At 44.9% G+C, this 17345-nt stretch overlaps 1 protein-coding gene across 4 annotated transcripts in view; it reads left to right on the top strand.

The window, feature by feature from the left end:
• Positions 1-17345, top strand: part of TDP1 (tyrosyl-DNA phosphodiesterase-like protein) — a 181364-nt gene that overhangs the window by 97956 nt on the left and 66063 nt on the right. For 2 of the 4 annotated variants that reach the window (XM_086814728.1, XM_086814730.1), the window contains 8 exons: positions 1625-1701; positions 1894-2151; positions 2263-2352; positions 4213-4347; positions 4550-4699; positions 13248-13351; positions 13476-13529; positions 13676-13766. In XM_086814728.1, the coding sequence (XP_086670854.1) occupies positions 1625-1701; positions 1894-2151; positions 2263-2352; positions 4213-4347; positions 4550-4699; positions 13248-13351; positions 13476-13529; positions 13676-13766 (959 nt within the window). Of the gene's footprint in view, positions 1-1624; positions 1702-1893; positions 2152-2262; positions 2353-4212; positions 4348-4549; positions 4700-13247; positions 13352-13475; positions 13530-13641; positions 13767-17345 lie in introns of those variants that run through there. The other 2 variants (XM_086814731.1, XM_086814729.1) reach the window with 2 other exon arrangements.

Here is a 17345-nt window from a genome sequence, read left to right as displayed (position 1 = left end):
AAACCCTTATAGGGTGTGAATATAGTGAGGGGGGGTACGCTATGGAGGTGAGTGGAAGGTAAACAGAAACCCTTATAGGGTGTGAATATAGTGAGGGGGGGTACGCTATGGAGGTGAGTGGAATATAGTGAGGGGGAGGTACGCTATGGAGGTGAGTGGAATATAGTGAGGAGATACAATATCATGTGGGACGGAGGGGTACACTATGGAGGTGCCTCCATCTCATAATATGTGCCGCATCGGACGTTGGCGGATCTCCTCAATATCCTCTGTGGTCAGCACCCGAGTTATATTAACGTCTAACAGAAGACCCCAAGGGCCTATGAGACCAAAAGTAATACAATGGTACCATGGATATAGTGAGCCATGGAAAACTGAAAGAAAAATTAAAATGAAAACATCTGACAGTACATGTGATCAGCAGAGGATCCTGTGTAGAGTGAGATATGCTGTGATTAGCTAATGACGATACCTGCCTCGGCCTGAACCGATCTGATCGCAAAAACTAAAGACCCAATGGGTCTATGAAACCCTAAGTGATACAATAAAGTCCATGGCATATCTCATCATGGAACGGAAAATAAAATAGAAACAAATGAAAACTATCTCACTGGAGTGATACAAAACCGTCCATGGAAATCTCATCATGGAATACCAGGAACATGAAACATGAGATGAGCATCAGCCCTCAATAGATGGTATACCACTCTCCAAAATGTCAAGCATTGGGCTAATGAGTATAGCCAAGAGGTCTCCTTGAGCCACGTCACGCGGAAAGGTAGTGTCACTAATTGGGTGGTCTCTCTGCTTGCGGACCTATGGATGGGCTCCATAGTGTGCACATGACACCTCGTGGCAGGGGACTTACGTCTTCGCCAAGGGTCATGTGGATTGGCACCTCATGGTAGGGGACTGGTGTCTGCACCAAGGGCCAATAGGCTCTATATGAGAGGCTGGGGATTTTGGTCCGCACCCATGTATTCTGGTTGGCCATGTGATGCCCATGAAGCTTGTATCTTGAGAAATCCTTGATAATATGATCTAGACCATAATGGAAATGGATGCGAGTGAAGGTGGAAGCAGGCAGAGCTGGCATGGGTTGAAATGAGGGGCACGAGATAGTGGAGAGGTAAGCGCGTGATCGGCTAATATGGGTGCGGGTGGGATATTGAAGTCCTTTGGGACATAGGAGAGCAGGAGACCCCACCGAATAGTCTACTGTATTGAAGCCTCCACGATATGGTAAACAGATAAGACTGTCTGATGTGGGCCAGCAAGACATCCCATTATATATAATCATCTCATGTATAGCTCCCATTCTCCAGAAGGTGTCTCCCATAATGTGTGACATGTCCTGCATCCTTTGAGGTCCTCTGCGGGCCCATCTCTCCCAAACAGCATGATGGCATCTTCTTGAAAGTCATGCATCTGGACCTATCTCATGGCTGTCTGCGCATTGAAGTCTCTTAACAAGAGAAGATCCCCTTGTTAAGAGCGAGAGAATGAGGGATTATAAAATTCTGTACTTTCACTAAGAAAGTACTTTTAGAGTTTTTTTTTTGGTCAAACATAACCAATCATGTTGATCTTGTGCCCATGTGTTCACTTCGGTACGGTGTTGCAGCTTGTCCACTTCTCAATCGTGTTCCCCAAGTGGTGGTTGTACATGGAGAAAGTGCAGGTTCGCTTGAGCGTTTGAAGGTATGCCATGCATTTGTAGATCCATCGTCTTGGTGCCCAAACACCGGGCTTGCACTTGTCTCAAATTGTTTTTTCTGATGTTCAAGGTTTTCCCCTGATTGCTGGTCTTGTTTCTCCTCATCTCTCACTGACCCAACCATGTTAGCTTGCCTTCTTCTAAAAAGCATTTCGGTCAACGTACTGTATTTGCAGGCAGGGAAGCCCTCACAGTGGCTGTTGCATAAGCCACCACTGCCGCTGTCCTATGGTACGCATCATTCAAAAGCAATGATTCTCATTTATCAAACAGGAGTCCGTGTGATTGTACATACGGCAAACTTGATCTACGTAGACTGGAACAACAAAACTCAAGGCCTATGGATGCAAGATTTTCCTTACAGAAAAGAAGTGAATAAAGGTGCACCATCTCCTTTTGAGGACGATTTGATTGAGTACTTGGAGGCTTTACAGGTTGGTGTGGTCAAAATTTGAACTAGAATTTGTCATAAAAAATGTAATTGCGTCTTCTGGTTGATGCCGTTGTTATGTTCGAAATTGAGAATTTGATTTGCAATGTTTCAGTGGAATGGATGCATTGTGAACCTTCCTAACCATGGCAACACTAAAATCAATGCATCGTTTTTCAGGAAGTTTGACTACAGCTCAGCAAAGGTAGTCAATTTTTCCATTTTGTGTTGTTGAGATATGCTGGTTCCATGTACCCTTTTCAGGATTTTCCTACAGCTCAGAAAAGGTAGTTAATTTTTCCCTTTTGTGTTGTTGAGATATGCTGGTTCCACATTGCCTTTTCAGGATTTTCCTAGTGCACGCAGTACATATTTTTTCCCTCAAACCAAGATGCTTCTAAAGCGTAGATTACAACCCCCTTATAGAGGCAATAAATGAAGTGAAAAGGGGGACTCCCTCCATGGCTAGCTGCTCTCAGAGGGATACCGCCTGCATCAGAGAGGGAGGGAGGGTTGTGTGTGTGTATGTGTGTGTGTGTTGGGGGGGGGGTGTGGGGGTGCGTAGTTGGGCACTGTTAGTGCCAAAAGATGCCACCCTCGTCGTTTGACAAAAAAGGGGCCTAGGCTCTAGGTGCAAAAAAAGCATGACGCCTTGCCTGCATGGCCTGGGAGGATCCCTGAATGCGCTTCTACTATTGGCCATAGAGTGTGAATGAAGTGGGTCGTAGTGCATTCAAGAACCACAATCTTTTTTTTTTTGCCAATAAAAGATCCTTTTATTAGTAAAAGAAGAAAACATCTGCTCAAGAGTAGATTACAATTCTTTATGGAGGTGGAATGTACAAAGATGGGAGGAGGGGGGGAGAAGGCTCCCTCTGGCTTGCCAATCTTGGAGGGAGACTACATCCATGGGGGTGGGGGAATGAGCCACATTAGGGGCCTGTAGTGCCAAATCATATTGCTGCCTTGGGTGTAACAGGGTCCCCAAGTGCAGAGAAAAGCTATATGATGCTCCTGCATCACCTGTCAATCACTCTGTAGTCGCTCCCATCGGCATTGGAGGGTGTGAATGATGTCTGTCCAGACCAAGTGGATGGTCTCTGCGGGAGGAGTGGGGGTCACTAGACCCTTGATACTCTCACTATGGCACGCTCACTAGATATGCCAGGTTGCAATTCTGCTGCTGAGGTCGGAGTGTTCGTCAGCAGGGGGTTAGTGGGCTCCACAAAACTACCAGAACTTCATGTTGTCCAGATAATTAAGCGGATTACCACTCTGTCCAGACTCCATCCTGAGGAGGCGATGAATGCACCATCAGACTGGATAAGCCTTTGGATAAACTCAAAGGCAATGGAGCTGGGATGCTTGAGGGACATCACATCTACTAAAGGTTGCTGGAGGGGTGACTATTGCAAGCCATGTGCCCACTGTGAGGCTTTTGCAGGCAAACAAGCCAAAGAAAGAACGATATCCTCGGTGGATAGAAACTGCTCCACAATTGTTTCTGGAAGTTGGAGAGGTGAAAAGATATACCATGGGCTATCCAGTGCTAGGCAGCCACCCCATGGAGCTGTATCCTGCACCTTAAATGAGCTGAATATTAAAAGAGAGGGTAGCCTGGGTGCTCTGAGGGGTCATGCTAGTGCCACTTATGCCGGTCCTACTGTAGCCAGGTGGGGGGCAACCAAAGCCATCAGGAAGGATCACTGGTGACTTTGACTGGGAAGCGACCAATGTGCCACACTTGCTCACAGAAGCCAACAACTCGGGCCCTCTGGAGGGGAGCAGAGTCGTCTTCCTTTGAAGTATCTTGGCAGCCTTATGGCGTTTGAACTAGCCGACCTCAATGGCCCCCCAAGGGGTCAGGGGAGGGCAAGCCACTCTCGGCGAATGGCCGAGTGGATGTGGTTGATAAGGGTGTTCTCCATCAGCAGCCTGTTAAGGCGCCCTCTGTGTTGTCAGTGGAAGTTGAGTTCCAATCCCTTGCATGTTCATAAATTTATAGACATTACATGTTTGTTGTTATGAATTGTTTATATGTTTATAATGTTCCTGAATTGAGCAGGTGCGGTTGATTGCATCTGTACCTGGCTATCATCAAGGCCATAAAGTTAGGAAGTGGGGACATATGAAGCTTCGTAGTATCCTGGAGCAACATCACTTTAAAGAAGAATTTGTGAAATCTCCTCTTGTCTATCAGGTATACCGATGTGGTGTCTTCAGTATGCATTGCCTCTCTTTCCTGCCCCTTCTGTGGGGCCCCGCACCTCTCCCCTTCCCTACTCCCCTTGTGGAGATTTCTTCCCAGTTTGCATGTAGATTTTTTAACTTCTGGAAGGTAGGTAAGCTATAAAGTGCTTACATGCAATGACTCTTTTACATCGATGGCTTTCTAAATGCAGTTTTCATCTCTTGGCTCTTTGGATGAGAAATGGCTAGCAGAATTCAGCACTTCTACATCTGCGGGATACACTGTCCAAAGTAAACCCTTGGGGCTAGGAGGCTTTCAGATTCTATGGCCAACTGTTGAAGACGTGAGGTGCTCAAACGAGGTAAAAATATTTTTGTGCCTGAATTCTCTCTTAAACTAGGAACTCCTGTGAGTATCTTACCAGAGTCCAGATTGTTATGTGGTGGAAAGTGTGAAGCTCTACTCGCGACGCTTCTGTTGGTCAATTGCTTGGTTAAAGTCAGTGTTGTCAAACATTTCAGAAATACCCTATACGAATCGGGTTGCAGAAACGGTTCATATGTTTTTTATTTTTCAGAAACGTTTCTAAAATATTTCATACAATAAAGGCGTCAACAAATGCTTGATTCAGCCTTGTAAGTTGAAAAATGCAATTTTGTGCATACCCACATATAAATAGGTGCTGCAAAAACACTGAGTTCAAAGTAAAACACCATACAAGTGCATTAAACATGAAATACGGTCCATCATCCAAGATCCATGGCAAACGACAAGTCATGCTGCATGCTGCTTCCTTCTCGTGCATAATAGAGAGTAAAGCATCACAAATGTTACAATGTCTGGACTTTTTTTTTTTTTCCAGAAAGGAGACTTCTATTAAGTATGATTTTTTTTTAACAAAATGGAGAACGCTGTATCATCTGCTAACTCAGAGTCCAATAACTCTTCCTCCGTACATAAAGGCAGCCTGAGACCCACAACACCACGGGCAGCCCAAAGAAATGTAACTCGCGGCGGTGCCCGGGGGACTAGGGCCTTTGACACACTTGTTGATACCATCAATGCATATTAAAACATTTAAACATGGCCACAGCCTTAACATATATCCATCATCACTTTGCATGAAACATAAAAGCTGGACAAAAACATCCACAAATGCTGAAAATGGAGCTTGCACATGTGACACCACATAGAGGCCGGAATGGGCCGACCCCCCCCTCGGAGTATTTTATTACCCAAGGAGAATAATATCATGTACAAGCTTTGAGGGCCTTACTCTCACCATGGGAGATGCCGGATTATCCATATACAAATGCCATAACACAGCTCAACACGAGGCTACCAAGCCGGAACATAGGCTGTAGAAATGCCGAGCCAACAATATAATCCATATACCTCCGTGTGGGTATTGATTCTTCCCCAAAAACCACGGGTCTTCATGCAATAGAGCTGGTATAGCAAGTACAACTCTCCATTCAGCCGGTACAGTAGGTACAGTGGTTGGTACAGTAGGTACAGTGGTTGGTACAGCAGGTACAGCAAGTACAAATGTTGGTACAGCATGTAAAGTGACTAGTATAGTAGGTACAGTGGCTGGTACAGTCGGTATAGTGGCTGGTACAGCAGGTACAGTGGTTGGTATAGCCAGTACGGTAGCCGGTACAACAGGTACAGCAAGTACAACAAGTACAAGGATTGGTACAGCCAGTACAATGGCTGGTACAGCCAGTACAATGGCTGGTACAGCAAGTACAAAGGCTAGAAATCACCTTTAGTATTTCTTCGCGATGGAAGCCTCCAAAACAGTCCCCAACAGCCGGTATTCTTCATGGGCAGCCTTCAAGAGAGAAATGAAATGAAATGTTATATTAACGTCTTCAAAAGGCCATAATGACCTATGAGACCAAAAAGTTACATCATGGTGGATCTGATACAATGTCTGGATAAAAAAACCAAAAAATGAAAAATAAAGATGATACTACTGGCACCTAGAAAATGAAACTGGAACTGGAAGGTAAACAGAAACCATCATTAGGGTAGCCTGTAACGGTGGTAGAGGCTAGTGTGCTCCAATTTATAGATTTGGCCCTCCCATGAGCTAAAATGGCAAGAGAAGGCTACAATGACAAGTGGAGAGCCACACAATAGCTGAAGTGACAAGTGTGAGGCCACTTGTCTCACTTTGGTCCACTTTCTTGCCACATGTCCCAATCTAAGAGATGGGTCCTTCCATAAACTTTATCTCCAAAAATATCCCAACTGGTAGACATTCTGTCATAGGCACTTTGCCAACTCTTGGTATCTGCTCAATTCCAGATGTAATGACGCGAACAGAATTCCCATCAGAGTCGGGCCAAAAATAGCAACTCTCCTAAATTTTAGGAGTGTGGTCCTTTGTATTCTAGGATAATCCCCCATTCCCAAAGCTTGTACTTTCCAAATATTTAGGCATCCTGGCGTCCACCAGACCCCTTTCATATTGGGAAATGTCTCTCCTTTTCTACTTCATTAAATTTGTAAAACACATTTCAGAGGTAAACTATCCCAAAGAAACGAACATTACTGACTTTTCACTATAGAACACACAACATTGCAAACATTACCCATATTTAACCCATATCACTCTCACACTAAGATGCCATAAGTGGTCCACATATCCGCATAAGCTTGCTAAAAAAATAAGCACTAAAGCTAAATGTTCTCAAAAAGCAACATTAATCCATTCGATACTCTCACACTACTCAAGAATGTGTCTACGGTTATAACCTTAGTCTCTAGCACGATACACCTCTGTGAAACTGATCCCACAACTACATATTCTAACTTCACAATTGAGAGTGCAAAGTAATCAGAATTTTCTAATACTCAGTATTTTTAAAATCAATTTCTTTCACTCTCATTTTTAGTCAACAAAACTCCCCTCTGCCATCACTTTTCTAATCAAGGTCCCATCCTACGAAAACTAAGACATCGGCCCAAGGAACCAGTTGGGATTTGCAAGGAACCCACCAAGAATCTTGCATGGCGATGGTTATCTTCTTGTTTTTTTTGGGTATTTATTGTTTCTCTTTTTTTCTGTGTGTTTTGTTTTTCATTGTTTCTCCTCCATCTATTAACTTCTCAGCGCTTTTGTATGTATATTTTTAAACTAGATCATTCCTCTCACTCACAACTCACTCACGAAACTCGAATAGAAGTTTCGGGATAGCCACTCAAAATACGGCTAGAGTATCTTAGCATACTTCATCGACATAGCTCAAATCAAACCTAAGCATAGATAAGATCATGTTGGTCTCTACGAAAGAATCAAGCTCTAAAGCTGATCTAACTAACAAGCCACCATGGAAAATAAGACCAGTTAAGTTATGCTCATTCCCTTTAGGTTCTTTCTCTCACCCACATTTCCCACTTAAAATATTTACTTTTAGAATTGACATGCGCTTTAACGTAAAAATGATGGCATTATTAAAAGTAAGTGTCGAATACACCTAATCTGTCATATCTTTCGCTCCTTCGCTCCAGCTTTACTCATCCAAAGTTCTTCCAATTCGTAATACTCTTCGACGTATATGATTACCTGTTCTCACAACTGAACATTACCTGGACGATAGTGTTGACCTACTTTAATTTTATGTCTTTTTATTTTCTATTTTTTTTATTTTTAATAGAAAAGAAACAAAAAACTTTCAACTTACGTTCCTAACAATGAAAACTAACTACCACTACAGTTGAAGCACAATATCACCTCAATAACTCTGAATCGGAAAGAGCCTCATCGATCTTAATCCCGTCCTTAGATACTACATGACCTATGAGAGTTCCACTTCCACCCCATAAACACACTTCTTGGGATTCAAGGATATACCCACTCCAAAAACACACTTCTCTGGATTAAAGGATATACCCACTCCAAAAACACACTTCTTTATTCAAAGATATACCCACCTCAATATTTCTATTAAACACGTGTTCTAACTTATCGGGCATATCCCAAGGGTAGCGAAAATGCAAAAATCATCTAGAAAAACCTCCATCCATTGCCTTAAAAAGTCTTGAGAGGTTGCTATCATGACACGTTGAAAAAGTAGCGGGAGCATTATATAACCCAAAATGCATAACTCTAAGTAAATGTTTCCCATTCAATTGTAAAAGTCATCTTAGGTTGATCCTTAGGATGGATTGACGCCTGATTATACCCACTAAAACCATTCATAAAGGAATAGAGCTCATAACTTGCTACTTTGTCTAACACTTGATCCAAAGGAAAATGATCCTTGTTTGTTTTATTGTTCAATTGTCGATAATCCACAGGCGAAACCTATTCACTGTAGGCTACGGGATAGATGAATTCCACATCTAATAACTTAGCCAGTTCAGCTTTAACGAGCTCTACATAAATTGGGTTCGTCTGTTGTCGTTGATAGACAGGTCTTGCGTTTGGCTCTAGACCAATATAATGTTGGTATTATTCTTGCTGAATTCCCTTCAAATCTTTGTAAGACCATGCAAAGACAGCTGAATGTTTAGTTAAAACATTCGAAAATCCTCTAGATGAGATCCTTCTAACTGAGAGCCCACTAACAAAGATTTTCCATCAGATATTTTAAATCTCGATAACTCTTTGTAAGACCATGAACACAGGTACAAATCTTTTTGTTCTTTTTAGGAACGATGACAATAGGCGAAATCCATTCACTGTAGGCTATGGGATAGATGAATTCCACATCTAATAACTTAGTCAGTTCAGCTTTAACAAGCTCTGCATAAACTGGGTTCGTCCGGTGTCGTCGTTGACAGATAGGTCTTGCGTCTAGCTCTAGATCAATAAAATGTTGGTATAATTCTTGCTGAATTCCCTTCAAATCTTTGTAAGACCATGCAAAGACAGCTGAATGTTTAGTTAAAACATTTCAAAAATCCTCTAGATGAGATCCTTCTAATGGAGAGCCCACTAACAAAGATCAGAGATTTTCAATCTGGATAACTCTGCTCCGGAATCATGTATGTAGGTAGGCTGATACTTCCTCTAGAAGACCATGCTGATTTGACCCAACTGTCTATCTTCATCTTTCATTACAATGGTCACTGGTACATAGGGCACAATAGCTTGACACTCATGAACTTCCTCCTCTTGCGTCTCCATTAACTTAACCATCAAGCAATTAAGCACTTTCTTCTTTTCTTCACCTTTGTACTCATCTCGTGGCATGATGCTTTCACTCTTGAATCTATCCCTTTTGTTTTTGGACTTGTTTGCCTGGGGTAGTCCATCCTTCCTCGTCTACTTACTTTAGTAAGCTTAGTTTCCATGTCCCCTTTTCTGTTTAAAGGACTGCACTTCCTTCTTTAATATTTGACTTACTGTAGTAAGCTTAGTTTCCATATGTCTCCTTTTCCGTTTAAAGGACTCCACTTCCTTCTCTAATGTTTGGATGTAACCCTCATTTAGGGCTATTACTCTCTTAAATGCCCATAGTCACTCTTGTTTTTCCCTCTTGAACTAGTGAGTGACTAAACACTCTTTATCCATAAGTTGGCGTATAAGTGATTCTCGCTCTTCTATGCTCAAATTTCTATCTTCTAACGTGGCCTCTAATGTTGCAATTTTCTCCCTAAGATAAGTATGCATCTTCTGTATTAATTCCTTGTTGGCACACCTATAGCAAAGCTTGACCTTTATCTATTCCTAGATGTGAGATTAAAAAGGGGCGCCAGAATTCTTACCATAGTGATTTGAGTCCCAAACTCCACACTTTAATAAAGTGTGAATCAAAGTGACTTAAAACGGCAAAATTGGCACCACCGATTCACCATGTAGCGGACCGCCTAGCTCCCCGAACCCTGACCTGCGCCCCTCCGCCTCTGTGGGGCTGCTTCGCCCCGTCCTTTCTCCGCCTCCCTTCCTTCCTCCATCGCTGCGCCCCTCCGCCTCTGTGCCTGCTTCGCCCCCATCCACACTCCGCCTCCCATTTTTCCTCCATCGCCTTTCGCCCGTGCCTCTGCCCGCCCTTCTTCGCCTCATCCTTCCCCACTGTTTGCCCCTGCCTCTGCCCGCCCTTCTTCGCCCTCCAGTTTGCGCTGTTTCGCCTCCCCTCCTCTCCCCGCCTCCTTTCCTTCCTCCGCCTCTTCCCTCTGCGCAGCCCTATTGTGCTGCCCTTCCCTCGCCCTTCTTCGCCTTTGCATCCAGCCATCTCCCCCTTGCTTCCCTTTCCTTTTCGCTTTTCCCTTTTCCACCCTCCCTTCCTTTCCTCCGCCTCCTTGCCTACCTCTTCCCCCTGGTTCGGATTGCTCCTCATCCGGGTTCAAGTCGGCCTTTTTCTTCGATTAGCATCATGGCTAATCATTCTCCCTTGGCCGAGCGAACCATTGTTTTTTCCGAAGCCGAGCTTGCGGTCCTCTACGCCAAAATAGAGAAAGACTCCAAAACGACCCTCATTGCCAGAATCTTTGGATCTCACCCGTCCCGTCTCTAGGCGCAGGATTGGGTCCTGGCGGCTCTGCCCTCCGACCTCGCTCTACACTTTTGAGATGTCAAGTTGCTTGGAAGAGGTTTCTTACAAGTGGATTTTGATTCTGAGGACGCAGCCTCAGAGGTTTTGAAGGGCATCCCTTTGCCATTGGGCCCGAGGAAGATATTCTTTCTTTCCTACTCCAGCTATTTTGACTCTATTGAGGAAGACCAAAACCGTTTTCCCGATTACTCTCAAATTCCCAGGTCTTCCTCGCGCATATTGGCCTATGTTAGAGGCCATCGGGTCTGCCTTTGGGCTGGTTCTTCAAATGCCCCCACTTCACGCCTTGCCGACATCTTCTGTCCAGGTGGTCACTGCCTTGGCGGATGATGTCCCCAGGGTCATGGTTCTTGCGCGTGACATTGAGCTCTTTGAGGACTATGTTTTGCTTCCGGGCCCTTGTGGCCCTTTGAAGCAACGTATGGAGACTGCAGGTAAACCCGATCAGTGCCGGGTTTGTCACCAACAGGGTCACTTTGCTCGAGATTGTCCTCGGGCTCGAGGTCGCAGGAGGCCTCGTAAGCGTGCTTCCTAGGTGCCACCTCCCTTGGTTCCTTCCGGTCGTTCAGTCCGCCAGGTGTGGCAAGCTGTCTCTCACACCCGCCCCCCTGGTGCAATTGATGGGAAGGCCTCCTTGGATCATGTCCAGATAGATGATGTTTCTGGTCATCAGAGGGATGTGTCAGCTGATGCATCTTTGCAGAGAGATGATATCTCAGATCAGGATGATTTTGTTGAGTCCTCTCTACTTGGAGGGGGCGATATGCAGGATGTTCAGCACAGTGGGGATCATGTATTGCAAGATTTTCAGCATGATGCCATTGCCCTTGATGCCCCGCAAGGCGAACATGTTTCTCGTACATATGCAGGTACTGTGTAGGGCCTCGGACAAGGGCATGTCAGTGGACTTTGCCCCGTGGATTTTCCCGTCCTCCAGCATTTTGAGAGGTGTCCTCAGGCTGCCCATCCTCTTCTTAGATGGGGGGTCAAACCCTCTTCTCTTCCATGAGAATCATTTCATGGAATGTTCAGGGCCTTGGAGGGCTTCCCACCCGTGGCTGACATCAAGCAATGAGGCCCATCACCCTCCTTGGATCTGCATATAAAATCTTAGCTAAAGCATTGAGTATAAGGTTGCAGCCGATTCTCCAAAGGACTATTCATGATACCCAGAATGGTTTCCTCCAAGGAAGGAGTATATTTGATAACATTTTTTATTTCTGGGAAGCTGTCGAGTGGGCAAAGTCTAGTTAGCAACCTCTTGCCATTCTTTTGCTTGATTTTGAAAAAGCTGATGATAGAGTGGATTGGGACTTTTTGGAGGCCACTATGGCACACATGGGGTTTTCCCAAAACTGGATCAGAGGGGTGTCTTGCCTATACAGGGAGGCTCATAGCACTGTTTTAGCCTGTGGGGGGCGCGGTGAGCGTTTTCAGATTTCCCGTTCAGTGAGGCAGGGCTGTCCCCTCGCCCCTTTACTGTACCTCATTGTAACTGAGGCTATGAGCAGGTTTCTTCGGGCTGCCCCTGCTGTTGTGGGTCTCAGGCTGCCTTTATGCACGAGTTTTTGGACTCTGAGTTAGCAGATGATACGGTGTTGTTCCTTGAGGCTTCACATGCTTGTTTATGTTCTTTCCGGACAGCCTTGGAGGCCTTTTGTTTGGCAGGAGGAGCTACTATCAATTGGCATAAGTCAGTTGGTTTTTGGATCAGTGATTCTCCTCTTGCAGATTGGGGTACAGATGTTGGTTTTACTTGGATTGAGAGAGGATGCAGTCTCCGTTCTGAAAAAAAAAAAAGTGACTTATAAGTTGTCCATCCACACTCTAATGAAGTGTGAACCTGCAAAATAAAAAAATAAGCTATAACTCTATGCTTAAACAAAGGTTTAGACAATGCTTACCACCAGTTTACATGCCCTGGAAACACATTATCAAACAGTTTTACGTGTTTCACGAGCAGGCTTCCCCTATCCGGAACTGAACAATAGGCGAAAACACCCTTGGCTGTATGAGTTTGTGGAGGACGAAGATGGTGACACAAAGAAGGCCTCAGCTTCTCTAGACACCACTCAGTAGGGAGACCAGCCTTTGGGTACAATCTCCTGAAGGGTCAGACTAAAGAAGCTACCACTGTCCAGCTCCACTTCATTTTTTGAGAGAGGCTCTTCCCCACTCCCAGATGCAGTCCACACAACCAACTTCGACATGGCAGAGAAGATGTTGGATTTCCTCTCACAAGGGGATCTTGGAAAACAATGACTTCCTCCTTTTGGTCTGTTACAGCCCACGCCCTTCCCTCTATTCCAAATCAAATCCAGGGCAGGTTGAGGTCAGGAGTCTCATATTGCTATTTAACTTTGTTTTATGAAGTTCTTGATATGTGGTCATATGCAGGGCTATGGAGCAGGAAATGCAATTCCAAGTCCTTTGAAAAACGTGGAGAAGGAGTTTCTTAAGAAATACTGGGCTAGGTGGCAGGCAGATCATACAGGGAGAAGGTAACTGCGAATTTTGTGTATCATTGTATGCCACATCTACCATATGCTAGTTGTCTTGCTGATAGATTGAATGTTTTAGAGTTAGAAATGACTAGCTTCTTTGGTGGTGCATGTTTCTTTGCAGCCAGGCAATGCCTCACTTCAAGTCTTATGTGCGCTATAATGGGCAAGATCTCGCGTATGCAAATCTTCCTGTCTTGTGCTTTCGATCATTCATCATTGACTTGCTAAATAATACCATCTTTTATTAGCCTTAAATTTGAATGCTTCTTTTGTGATGAGTACAATAGTTTGATATGGTAAGAGCGAAGGACAATGATGCAGGTGGATTCTTTTGACATCTGCAAATCTAAGCAAGGCTGCTTGGGGGGCTTTGCAAAAGAATGGGTCTCAGCTCATGATTCGATCTTACGAGGTCAGATTCACTGTGTATTATGGAAGATTCACTTTGCACCTTGTTGAGTTCTGCATACAGCTTGCATTTAGCTTGAGTTTTCCTATAAGTAAAAAACATCAGTATTTTTATGACTTCAGAACTGAAAGTAACTTATGAGTGGTAAACTTAAAGTGAAAGTATTTTTATGACTTCAGAACTGAGAGTACCTTATGAGTGGTAAACTTAAAGTGCTCTATGATCAGCGAACTTAGATTGTAATATACTTCACGTATTTTATGAATAATGTACGTGTATATTTCATGAGATAGTTGAGATAGTTAAACTCAGGTCTTGAGAGTTGTTTATACAATCTGTCAAGGTATTTCATGGATACATCAGTTCAATTATTTTCTTGGGAACACGGGCTCTATGCCTCCTTTTTCTTACTGATGGGCTTATTCACCTCATTCCGAAGGGTGGTGATAAGACTAACATTGCCTAGTGGAGGCCTATCACACTGCCTGGTACTACATACAAAATTCTTACCAGGGCAGTGAGGATGAGGTTGCAGCCAGTGTTAGAGATAGTCATTCATGACACAGAGAATGTATTCCACCAACAAGGAAGAAGTATCTTTTCCTTTTGGGAGGCGTCAGAGTGGGCCAAGGCAAGTAATCAGTCTTTGGCAATCTTGCTACTTGATTTTGAGAAAGCCTATGATAGAGTGGATTGGACTTCTTGGAGGGTACCCACACACACATGGGATTTTCTCAAGATTGGATCAGAGGTATCTCTTGCCTTTATTGGGAAGCTCACAGCATTGTGCTTGCTTGTGGAGGTCAAAGTGAGTGCTTCCAGTTTTCTTGCTCCATACGGCAGGGCTGCCCCTTAGCTCCATTGTTGTATCTCATTGTTGCAGAAACTTTGAGCATTTTCCTTTACTCCAATGCTGGAGTATCTGGATTGTGATTGCCACTGCGCACAGAGGAGGAGCTTTTGGATGGTGAGTTGGTTGATGGTACAGTGATGTTGCTTGAGGCATCCTACTCATGTCTTTGCTCATTTTGCACTGCCTTGGAAGAGTTTTGTCTAGCAGCAGGGGCCTTTATAACTTGCCATAAGTTTTCCGGATTTTGTGTCAGTGACCTTGAGAGGATTGATTGGGGCACATATGTTGGCTTCATATGGATTGAGAGAGGACACACTGCCAGATATCTTGGATGTCATGTTGGGATAGACATTACACTTGCCAAGTAGTTTGTCCCGATACTCATGAGCATAAAGAAAAAGCTGAGCCCCAAGAAGCTCGATCTGGTGTCTAGAGCCCTAGTGGTAAACCAAGTGTTGCTTGACACAGTTTGTAATGTCACTTCTTGTTGGTGTTATGACAATAGATGCATTAGACAGTCGTGGAGAACTTCTTATGGTCAGGACTTTATGGCACATCTGATACCAGGGCTAGAGTTTCTTGGGGAACTATTATCCTTCCCACGCACGCAGAGGGATTGAACGTCGTTGATTGAGAGATCCAATGCAAAGCTCTGCTTTGCAAGTTGGTGGTTAGAGCATTCCCTCTTGGTACAGAGCCTTGGAAGGATTTCTTCATGTACCATATTCTTTTTTTTTTCCCGAGAAAAATATCTTTCTATTAGTTAATGAAAAACAGCCACGATGGGCCAAATACAACCACGAAGGGTTAGATACAACCTCGCCTCATGTACACGGCGGGGATCAAATAATCATAAGGGTGGAGAAAGATGCACTTCCCCTCTGGCTGGCCACTTTGTGAGGAGAAGGCTATCTCATATAGGGGGAGGGGGATAACCACACAGGTGGTCTGTAATACTGAGTGGGATCACCTCCATTGGTGAGAAAAGGGGTAGGCCTCCAGAGCCTCAAGAAAGCTTCCCGCCGCTTTTGCATGTGGTCAGAGCCTCCCTGCAACTTTCCCCACTGACCCCGGAGGGTATGGATGATGTCGAGCCAAATGCCCCTGATGGACTCCGCAGGTGGAGTGTGGGTACCCTCGATGGCTTCGCTGCATCTAGCTCGCCATATGTGTCAGGCTGCAATGCTACTGCAAATTTCCCTTCTCTAACATGAGTCCGGTCTCTAGTGGTCAGTAGACGGGGCTGACTGGTGTTGCCGAAATGCAGAGGTGAGAAACCTAAAGGGCAAGCGCCCCACCATCCTTCTCATAAGCCCTGACAACCTTAGCCTCTGTGGCCCAAGTGACGGTACTCCAAGAAATGCTCCGGGTCGAGGCCTTGTTCATCGTGAAGATGTGGAGAATCCATTGCCAAACCTACTGAGCCTTCAGGCAATCCCAAAGACAATGTCGCTGAGACTCTTGAGGGTGGCCGCATCTTGTGCAAGTTGTTGGTCATCCTCCAATGGCCACCCACGTGCCAACCGCCAAGCTCCTGTGTGCCATCAACCAGAGAAAGAGGGTGATCTTTCGAGGCCGAAAATTGTCCCAGATCCTCTTCCAAAAATCTAAGAGAAAACGCTGAGAGAGGCCCTATGACTGCCAATTTAATGCTGCTGCCGGTGTGCCATCAATTTCTGGCATCTGAATCCTACGGCCTAGCCGCGCTGTATATGCAAAAAAGGGGGAATCCAATGTCTCCCCCCGATCAGCAGGATCACGCCAAGTCCACTCTCCCAGGTTCCACTGGAGGCGTGTGAGGTCATTTCTCCCATATTCATAGCCGCCATGATCTCTCCCTGGCCACCCTGGCCGGTGGGGGGTCTATGTGCCATTTCCGTGCTTGAAATCCATCACCCTCACCCTCTGTAAGGTGTAGCCACTGAAATCCTCCAAGGGGGGCTCGGATCTCTCTAATCTGCCATGGGAACCAATAGAATATATGAGCAAATCACTGCCCTCGTCTGCTTCAAAGAATGCCAAAAGAATATCATGCCTAGTAAACACGCCTAGCCACAGTTGTGGAGTCGGGTCTGGGATAGGGGTCAGCCACTCTTGAGGAATAGTAGAGTCAATGTCGATGCTAAGCCTGTCTCTACCCTGGATCCCTATTAGGCCTCTCTCTTGAACCTTCGGGGGTAACTGCCTCTGTGCAAGCCAATATCCAAGGGACCTGGCAGGTCCTATGCTCAACGCGCCCCATGATACATGGGGTTGGGCCCCCAACATATGGCCACTGGGTAAATAGATCAGGGGGTTCCAGACCAATGGCTTCCCAAGATGCTCCTCTAATGCTACCGGAGCTATCTGCCCAAGGGTCCGCCTTAGTTGATCCCAAGATCGAAGTAAATCTGTCCTCAAAAGCTGGGCTAAATTCGGGGGCCCAGATTTATGTGAAGATCCATCCAGTTGATAAAATGCACACTGGAAGATGGAAAGTGGAAACACAAGAGAGAAAGAAAGAAAGTTGTATTAACGTCTTCAAAAGGCCAAAATGACCTATGAGACCAAAAGGTTACATCATATCCATGAGGTACATAATCTTGGGGGTACAAAATAGTAATAAAGAAAGATAACAAAAATCTAGAACTTTAAAATGTGATCTAGGTACATGAGCAGAGAGAGAGAGAGAGAGAGAGAGAGAGAGAGAGAGAGAGAGAGAGAGAGAGAGAGGAAACATAGGTGTAAAC

This window comes from Cibotium barometz, chromosome 20, assembly GCF_041138505.1.
Source record: "Cibotium barometz isolate CiBa-2024 chromosome 20, ASM4113850v1, whole genome shotgun sequence".
Classification (NCBI taxonomy): domain Eukaryota; kingdom Viridiplantae; phylum Streptophyta; class Polypodiopsida; order Cyatheales; family Cibotiaceae; genus Cibotium; species Cibotium barometz.
The sequence above is the reverse complement of the archived record's forward strand: the minus strand, read 5'-3'. Positions and strand labels throughout refer to the sequence as shown.